This window comes from Sycon ciliatum, chromosome 1, assembly GCF_964019385.1.
Source record: "Sycon ciliatum chromosome 1, ocSycCili1.1, whole genome shotgun sequence".
NCBI lineage: Eukaryota > Metazoa > Porifera > Calcarea > Leucosolenida > Sycettidae > Sycon > Sycon ciliatum.
This window is the reverse complement of record NC_088643.1, coordinates 87,260,537-87,270,499: the sequence shown is the minus strand read 5'-3', so window position 1 is coordinate 87,270,499 and position 9,963 is coordinate 87,260,537. Positions and strand designations below refer to the sequence as shown.

Below are 9,963 nucleotides of genomic sequence, written 5' to 3'. Positions count from 1 at the left end.
GGAAACCTGACGTCATGATGACCCTAAACACGTACACATTATATCACGTGTAGATCGTATCGTTCGTTGCAGTTTGTTCAAAAAATAGAAACGGAAAAGCAAAAGGCTGCATGCATATGCCGGGAACTTTCCATTGATTATCGGTAATCAGATAATCATGATAATGACACTTGAGAAACTGTAACTGGTCATTGGCATTCTGATTTCTATGGGATTGACAACCTGTCTTCTGCCTTTGGGTGCACGACATTATCAAACACCTAGACTGTGTGTGAACTGCAACATTTGTTGGCAGCCTGAAGCTTTACCATTGGCGGCCTGTGCTATCTGCTGGATGAGACATTATCCTTTCTATCTCATTTTGATTTTCATCTGTGATGGTTGTCATTCTATTAGTTCGTGAGAGCAGCAGTTGTTTATACTTCTCCTGTACGCGATGGTGAACTAGCAGGCATTTACTGCGGATAGGGAAACATGGAGGCTGTCCTGCCTGGTGTGTCGAAACCCTGATATTGGAATTCAGTCATTTGAACTTCACATTCTGCGATAGGAGACCTGATTGTGAAGCAGACATGTATATGACTGCAGTAGTGGTGGCTCTGCTGGGTGTAGCAGTTGGCCTTGGAGGTTCTGCTGTGGGTATAGGGTTGCCGTACCTACTTGTTTTGTTACTGACCTTTGTTGGTGGATACTTGGGAGCTGCTAGTATTGTCCACCGTCTATGTTCAGCCTCTCTTCCAGCCAGTGTTTGGAGAAGAATTCTTCAATTGCCTGGGCTGAATAGGTTTGACCCAGTCCAGGCTACGCTGAACTTTGTCCCACGCCGTGAACGGCCGGTGCGGCATGTCAGTGTCTGTCTGCACCAGGAAACGGAGGCCATCTTCGACTTGATTGTGCGTGACTTTGTCATGTCCTGGTACGAGTGGATATCCAATGATCAATTTGTGCCAGATGAAGTAGCCATGACACTGCATGATGTGCTGGAGCGAGCACATGGACTATTCCAGCAAGTGGATCAGTATGAGTTATTCCGAGAAATCATTTTGCTGGGCCGCATTCATGTGACTTGCTATCAGCTGGCTGTTGAAAACGTGGATCGTAAGGAATCAGCTCCTGACTATCACGAAGGACTTGCCCGTCAGTACCAGAAGGAACTGAGTAAGCTCGTCGACAATCAGCTGGACTCTGGTGGTGAGCAGGAGTTCTTGCGTCGTGTTGCCGACCTGCTTCTCGGCATGCTACTTCCAATGAGTGACTTGGGCTGTGAGCCAGCACGACAACTACTCAACGATGTGCTCTCCGTTAATGTTCTACAACAGGTTGTTGAGCTTATCATAGATCCAAACTGGATCAATGAAATTATTGTTATTGCGTTAAGTGAGACACCGAAAGAAACCCTAGAAATGATTGAATCATTTGACGAGAGCCCAAAGGAAAAAGAACAGAACTCACCTTCTGAAGAACTAAAAAAAACCATTGGCTACCCAGCGATCAGCACCGTTGGGCAGGCTACTTCAGCGAGGAGCACCGCCAGTGAGCGCACTTTGCAGTACCCTGTGGCACCTGCTGCTGCTGCTGCCTCACTTGCCGTCCCTGCAGCAGAACATGTTCGATCACGTTGCGACCTGCCGGAAATCACCGAGGCAGATGCCTTGGGTGAGAGTGAGGATGACGTAGGCCTGGATTGTTCAGCCATTGTCAGTAAGCTTGGGTCCGACGTGATTGGCATCGTTGGGCGCCAGCTTGTGCGGCGATCGTCGCTTGAAATGGAGTATGTCAGTTATGATATTCAGGTGAGTATGCTGTTCAATGTTGTATATAAGCAGGGTTCTAGCCAAAGGGGGGTAGGGGGGCGCAGCGCCCCCCCCCCCCCCCTACTCTGTTTGCGCCCCCCCCCCCCCCCCTGTGAAAAATTGCCGCCCCTCCCCCCCCCCCCCTACTCATTTTCCGATTTTCGTGTTTTTCATGCATAGATGGTTCATAAAGGCACATTTGTCTGGGGTGAAGTCAGGAATTCGCCCCATACGTTGCATTTGGCGTGGCAAGACAATATTGGAAAGTGGAAAAATGGGATATAGGGTAACTGTTTCCCATGCCCCACCCCCCCCCCCCCACTATTTCGACCTGGCTAGAACCCTGATAAGGGTAGTCAGAACTCGGGAGCATTGCTGACCATTTGAGCGTGCACTTCTTTGGTACAATCCAGAACAGGATTGAACCATTATTGAACCGCTTGGGCAAAGGGAGCAGCCTTGTTAATCATTGTAGCTAACAAACGGGACACAGGATCCAGAGTACTCTTTCTGAAACAAAACAAAAACACCCAAATATGAATTGCGTGCACGGTACAACTTGCCGTACCACTGCACATGACATATGTGTATGCGATACAAAGAAGTGTGTCGATTTAAGAATCATTGCTCACAAATCGATATTTCAGCCAGTTTATGTGGCGGAATCTAAACCTGCTTCTGATTCAGCTATTCTGGCCTCGAGCCTGGCGCTGGTGTAATAAGAAGCAGGCCATGTTCCGGTCGACCCAGATCAGATGTAGTCTCAATCAAACATGCTGTTCCAGGGTTCTAGCCAGGGGGGGGGGGGGGGGCAGCTCCCCTACTCTGCTTGCGCCGCCCCCCCCCCCCCCCCCACTCATTTTCCGATTTTTGTGTTTTTTCATTCGCCCCGTGCGTTGCATTTCGCATTGCAAGACAGTTATTTTGAAAATGGAAAAATGGGTTCCGTGGTAACAGTTTTCCCTGGCTGGAACCCTGCTGTTCTGGAGGATCTTGTTTTGCTGGATTATTGATGGCCTGAATTAGAATGCTGTAGATCAGTGGTTGTGAATCATCAGCATGTGGGTGATGTATCCTTGGGAGAAAGGCAACGAGAAGATTCTTTTTTATTCCCGTAGCTATGCAGAAGACGTTACTTCAGTAACGTCTGGCGCTAGCCAGGGTCCACACAGCTTTAATTCCCGTAGCTATGCAGAAGACGTTACTTCAGTAACGTCTGGCGCTAGCCAGGGTCCACACAGCTTTAATTTGGTGTTTGTTTGTGTGTTTGTTTGTTTGTTTGTGTCACGCCTGGCGCTATCCTGTATCTATCCCGTACTGTACCGTACAAGCAAAGACAGCTGGCCACAATATTTTTTGTTTTGTTTGTGCCATCGACATGCCTGGCGCTATCCCCTACCTGTCCCGTACCATCAAGAGTACGGTACCATCAAGAGAATGAGTATATATGCGAAGTGTATGGGGGGAATGCATTCAATGCAGTAACATTTTGTGTGGATTTGTGTGCGAGGCCGAGATCCCACTAGCAGGCTGGCTGGGCCGCCTGTCGACCAGCCCGGGAATCGCATGTAGGCCGATAGCATAATAATTATAACGTATATACAGTCGTGTAGATGTATAGCAGGGAGTCATATTATGTAAACGACTCCCTGCTGTATGAGGAGATTTTCTGGAAAGAAATACGAAGTAGGGAGACGAGTAAATGCAATCAGAATGGATGTTAGTTGCCGTCAGTATAATAATAAGAAGAAGAAGAACGCCCGTGATCGGCAGAGTCAGCGCCGGTCCCAGGAAACGTCAGGACAGACATCCCGTCGACTCCAGAACGCCCGTTATCGGCAGAGTCAGCGCCGGTCCTATAGCTATGGAGAAGACGTTACTTAAGTATCTCTATGAAACGTTTTTGCAATACAATGATGCACCCAATCAAAGGAAAAAGCATTTCCATCAGTTCTGACAACATACACGATGAGCTAGGCAACAAAGCATAGCGCAGGGCCCTGAGCTTTCAAGCTCTCTCGTTTGGTATTTGTTTGTTTGTGTGTTTGTGTCACGCCTGGCGCTATCCGTATCTGACGGCAAAAAAGCATAGGATGTTATAAATTTTTCAATTGTCCTATTTTTTTTTCAGGCATATCCTGGGATTCGAACCCGCACTATCGCCCTACATGCATTCCCCCATACACTTCGCATTCACACCCATTCTTCCAAGTTGCTTCACGTTATTATCTTGCGTTTGAAAGCCCTATTTGAATATTGCGGGCAGCTGTATGTGGCCAGCTGTGTTTGATGGTACGGTACGGTACGGGAGACGGTGTCGCATTACCCTCGATCGTACCTGTCCCGTACCTATCCCTACCGTACCGTGCCATCAAAGACGGCTGGCCACAATGCGTATTCAAATAGGGCTGTCAAATGCAAGATCACAATGTGAAACAACTTGGAAGAATTAGTATGTATGCGAAGTGTATCGGGGGATGCATGCAGGGCGCGCGATAGTGCGGGTTCGAATCCCAGGTTATGTCTTAAAAAAAAGGATTTTTTTAAAGAATTTATAACATCCCTATGCTTTTTTTTGTCTAGGTCATCAAGGCAAAAAAGCATAGCGTAGGGCCCTGAGCTTCCAAGCTCTCTCGTTTTTTACTTCTTCTGCTAAGAAAAGGAATTTCTCAGTGTAGGATTGCTGCCATGCTGCTTTGTGCTAGTACCTGAAATGATTCCATATTGCCTAGTGTTGAACTCCCATGTTGTTCTTCAAGGTATCTTCACAGCCTCCTGCTCCTCTTCTTTTCCCTGTGTTTCAGTTCAAGCCAGCCTTACTGTGGCCAGAAACTAAGTTCACGTTTGAGGCTGTAAGAGAAGTTTCAAGGCGCTACAAGCAGTTCGATGCACTGTTCGCCCGAATGAAGGATAATGTTCGCTTGAGCAAGACGTTACAAGGTGAGTGTCAACACCAACACCCCCACCCCCGTGAAGTTGCATTCTGCTGTATTGCTTTGATATAGACTTAGTTTGCTGGTATGGGATAAGAATTTAATTTACAATGGATCCATACATCGTGTTTGTTGTTGCAGGAATTGATTTGCCCGGAAAGCGCATCCTTCCTCTCCTGACGCAAGCACAAGCTGATGAATTTGGCCGGACTCGTCAAGAACAGCTTGACGCTTTCTTGAAGGTGAACATTGTGCCGTGCTGACGTTTGTTGCGAAATTAAATTTGGTGTACAGTGGCTGATGGTGTGTTGTTGAATGCTGTGTTTGTGGAAACCAGAGTGCATGTAGCAGTGACTAGTCTGCCGGTAGTAAGATGTTGCCTGTATTCTGTGTGCCCTGCAGTACTGCTCTTTTTGTCACGTGCTGCTGTCAATCTGTATGCGTGCATGTGTGTGTGTCTGTGTGTGTATGCGTGCGTGTATGTGTGTGTCTGTGTGTGTGTTCGTCTATTGAATAGGCTATTTGCACGAGTGCAGCATTGCGGCAGTGCGAGGAGTTCAAGTCGTTCCTCAGTGATGGTGCCATGCTAGGCCTGCCTCTCACCAGAATAAGAAGTGACATCATCCGACGCCCTCTCACCCGGGTAGGTGATGGTCTTGCCAGCAGTAACTCATATATGCGTGTGGCTTGCCCACGTCCATGTGCATGTACCTACTACGTGGTACCATTTTTGCACTGTGGATGGTGGATACACTCGGTGTACGTACGTGTGTGAACGGCTGTAAGTGTGCTACATATACGCACCATGTGCTGTGCTTGAGTACTGGAGTACTTAACATGAGACTCCACTATGTTCCATGATCTTTATACGTGTTGTACTGCTCTTTTCCTCTTGTTTTCTATACGTGTACAGGTGTTTGATGTTGTCACAGATGTACTACGACCGAGATCGCACAGTGGTATGGGCAGATTCTAGTTCTTGTCAGACACCGTTACGAATGTACCTTCAATTTTTGTGAAGCAACTGATTTGGTAGTGCTCAGTTCATTTTGCTTTTTGTGAGGAGCCCACTGATACTCCTCTGGGTTTTGATTCAAGAAGTTAAGGGATTCTTTTCATGTCATGATGTCTTTACCAGTGGTTGGTGCCGCATTACAGTCACCCCACTGACCGCCTCTCTGTATATGTGGGTGTGGGTGTATGTGTATCCTTCCGGCTTGTCTTTCATGCACAGGTCTTATCAGCGATGCTCTCCCTGCTTGGCATTCTGAAGTAAGCCAGTGAATCCAGTGTCGATTCACTAATGTGTGGGGGGGGGGGGGTACCCTGCTGCCTGAAGAGTACCCAGTGCTGGTGTCCGCCCTACCGTACATGCAACACCATGTAATCTATAGGCAATTGCCTGTATTGTGCTACAATCCGCACACTTTTACAGTGCCGGAGCTTTCGTTTCTACACTAAATCATTACAGGCAAGTGTAAGGCGGCGAAAGGAGTTAGAAGGACTTTGGGATGGCTGTTATTGAACACAGGACAACAATCATGTCATAATGCAGACAATATGTACCATGCAGTCAACATAGATTCTTGTTGCAACATGCACCACACTACATCATAGACGGCTTGATCTGGTGTGCAACATTTCCTCCATGATGTACATCTTATCTGTGTGTGCTTGTGCGTTTGTGCGTGCCCACACTTATCTTCTTGCTTTGACTAGGTTGGTGACAAGGGTGCAGTGGGTGTGTTTCGTGCGTTCACCCGCTCCTATTCAACAGCACATCTAAAGATAGACCCCGCTACCAGTGCACAAGGCAGCGATGGTGCCATGACGGCTGTGGTGGCCTCGCTGGAACCTTCACCTGCTGCCGTGGAGTGGGAACTGCGCTGTCTACAGTGGCAGCATCGTACCGACCAGGCTGTGCATAGCACATGGCGTGGCCAGAATACTGTGGAGTGTGAGGATGCACTACGCTCTGTTATGTCCTTGCAGCAGCAGGTTGATCCAAGACCCGAGCTTGAACCACGCAGTTTGTGCCCACGTGATGCCGACTTTGCTATTCTTGATCGCCGGTGGCCTGTAGCTACTGCGTTAATCGAATTGGGTACTGGTGCCATAGCCGAGCAAAACCTTCTGAAGTCCGACTTGGTTCAGAAACTTATGCTCTGCGGCATTGGAGCTATAGTGGATAGGTAAGGTTGACACTACATGTACAACTTTACTGTTATGTGTGCTTACCTGCTGTTAGTGTAGCTGCTTGGTAGTTTGATCTTTGCATACCAAGGACAGTATTCATTGCAGGCATCCAAACATATGAGCTAGAACATTTGTGCAAAACTGCGAGAGCCATTCAATCCCGAAATCTGCCATCCTGAATATGTCAAGTAGCCTGCAATGTTCGTCCAGTCTTGATTAAAGCAGTACTTCATGCATGCTCTGGGCTGTTTCGTTTCGCTAGGTTTGTCTGCTCTGAGCTGGATGAGTTGTTGCGTGAGCGGAGACTTGCTTATATTGTGCGACTGCTGCGAGAAACTCTGTGGCCCGATGGTCACTGGCCAGAGACCTCGTCCCCTGTTACAAAGTCGGAAGAGGAACGGCAAGCTGCCAAGGAAGAAGCTTTGAAAAGCCTTAAGGATTTTCTCCCAGGTAACGCAATTTTATGAGGGAACATGCATGTACACATTGCCTTTTGCTAGACATTTCTTACCCCCGGCCAGTTTTCATTCATGAGATGCTCGGCTGAGAACATTCCTCATTCTGCTTTCTCTTTGCAAGATCAACAACTCATCAGTTGGGTGGTATTGTTTGAATCTTACTGTTTCCTGCTCTTCTGACCTTCTCATATCATTATTATTTGAAAAGATAGCCCCAACTCTACTCAGAGAGAAAGGCAATTTCTGCAATCAAATCAGGGCAAAGAAGGTTGGTGTGCTGAAAGAGATATTGGGACAAGTGATATTTGATTATTGCCTTCTACTGTGTGTTGTGGGTCTTGGTGGCCCGCTGTTCAGGATTCTTGCGAGTCTTCGTTGGACCTAGCGCATATGATCGTGCCTTTGCTCAACTTGTCGAATCGCTCCAGCACCGGGAGATCAACAGGTACGGTCACAGTGTGGTCTGCAAGTGTGTTGTGTTTGTGTGTGTGTGTGGGGGGGGGGGGGGGGGGGTGTTAGCTCTGGAATGTTGATGCACGTAGGCCTATGTATGACTTCAATCCATCACAGACTTTCATACTGTCCATCCATAGATAACATTATATTGTATAAAGCGATTGTTGAGGAATGGGTTTGCTCCCACACTGGAGCGGTTGTGTCCAATCAAATGAAATGGCCAGATTTGTGTTTGTCGGTGGTTACTCATTGTGGGGCTGCAAGGTTTGTGTGCAAGTCTGATGTCCGTAACAATGCACTCCTTACACTGTATGCTAATTATGTGAAGCATGTGTCCTACAAGTGTGTAGTGCATTCCTTTGAATATTGGCTGCTGACTGTCCTATAAGTGGACCTATTTGATATTGAAACAATTTCCAATTTTGTCGTTCCAGGTGCCTGGCATATGCCTTGTTCAATGTAGTCCTGGAAAGCTTGGCCTCGTTTCGGTCTCCATCGGACTCGCCGCAGTCTGCCGAGCCATCTATTTCCTCAAAACTGCCTGCATCATAGTGCCCCGCTTACGTATCGCAGAGCTGATTTTTCATAACCAGCACCACACTCTGACCGCTAGTGTTGGTTTACTTGAGTTTCTATTCTAGGGAGATTGTGAGGAGGTTTTTTTAACTTTTTACTTCGAAGTATTGCTTTCTTGCTGCCGTGCATGTCAGATTTTATTGGTATCAAAATTCAGCGTCTGGAGTGTTGGTTGCTCCGTATTACTGTTACTTCTTGGCAAGCTGGCCAATACGAGTAGTCTTGTCTTGCTTGTAGTCTTGCCCGTACGTACAGGCAGCAGTGCCGGCTACTGTGACCCTGTGATTTAACGCCAATATTAGTCTTGAGATCACTTACTTGACATAGGTTGCTACAGGCCAGCTGGTATGATGCCTGTTCTTTATGATTATCTTTATTCTTTACTCTTGTCAGTGTTTGTCATCACATCTTGATTTGTTCACTTTCTGGTTGCAGCCTATGTGGTATTTATACATGTTGCGTCATGCTGGAAGAAGCTGTACGTGAAGAACACTAGTGTTTTATTTTTTATTTTTTTAGTTGGTTTTGTTTTATTGCTGATTGAACTGATCGTGAAATGACTATCTGGACATGTTTCTATTCTTTGAATGTTGTGATTCTCTTTCCTGTTATGATGATCCCTGATCATTGATTAATGTACTCGGGACTCTTGTTCCAACCATGAAGAGTTATGGTGTTCACGTGAATGTTGCTGAGAAGATTTGTTTGTCTACACCTACGGAACAGAACAGAACAAGGACAACCAGGGCTACACCTACATAATTATAATATTACCAAGGTCCAAGAGTACAATGTACATAAGCCCCCATGCATGGGGGCTTATGTACTCTTGATCATTACCTATAATTATCATGGCATGGTGTCACCTTTGCCATTTAGGTGTTCAGCTGAAAACTAGTTGGTAATGGTTGTTTCCTATAGGTGGTGGATTTGGGGCTTCTTTTCAGCAGTTGTGGGAGTGCCAAATCATTTTGTACTGAGCGCATTCAGCTGTATTTTCAACCATACTTATACTAAGTCTTCATATCCACGGAGATTGAGTCCAATTGTGCACAGTGAAACTTCAGTATAAAGCATTCCACAGCATTGTCACAATAGCACTTGAGGGTAATCATAATCACACATCGCCAGTCTGTCGCTCAACAGTTTGGACAGAACCCACAATCCTCAAATCATTCTGGAGAAGAATAGGCAAGATGAGACAGATATAAACATACAGGGTCACAAGAGGTACGGGTGGGGTGGGGTGCCTTGGGGAGGTAGATCTACAATGCATTTTGGCAACCACCATCTTGGTTTTGACAGTACAAGACTCGATTTGTAGGACAGGTGTACTGGTATCAAAATGATCTTCTACCTCTTTATTCCCCTCCTGGTGACCACTCGCACAATCCGTTTTCAGCTTGTTAGGTTAGATTGCTGCCATCGCTACATGATTGGACTCCAGTGAGCACAACCACCTAACGTTACACATGCAAGCTGGTTGGCTTTGGCCAGGGTGAAACACCATAGTGAACAACGACGGCACCTACAGTAATTGATTTTAATAGA

At 46.7% G+C, this 9,963-nt stretch overlaps 1 protein-coding gene across 1 annotated transcript; it reads left to right on the top strand.

Annotated features, from left to right (window-relative positions):
- The first annotated feature begins 143 nt into the window (after positions 1 to 143).
- LOC135806151 (uncharacterized) lies at positions 144 to 9,077 on the top strand. Its single transcript, XM_065320302.1, has 10 exons — positions 144 to 1,793; positions 4,598 to 4,733; positions 4,868 to 4,968; positions 5,244 to 5,369; positions 5,640 to 5,685; positions 5,961 to 5,998; positions 6,446 to 6,918; positions 7,185 to 7,372; positions 7,738 to 7,825; positions 8,271 to 9,077. Exons 1-10 carry the CDS (start codon positions 573 to 575, stop codon positions 8,386 to 8,388), a joined length of 2,535 nt encoding a protein of 844 aa, XP_065176374.1. The 5' UTR covers positions 144 to 572; the 3' UTR covers positions 8,389 to 9,077.
- The last annotated feature ends 886 nt before the right edge of the window (positions 9,078 to 9,963 follow it).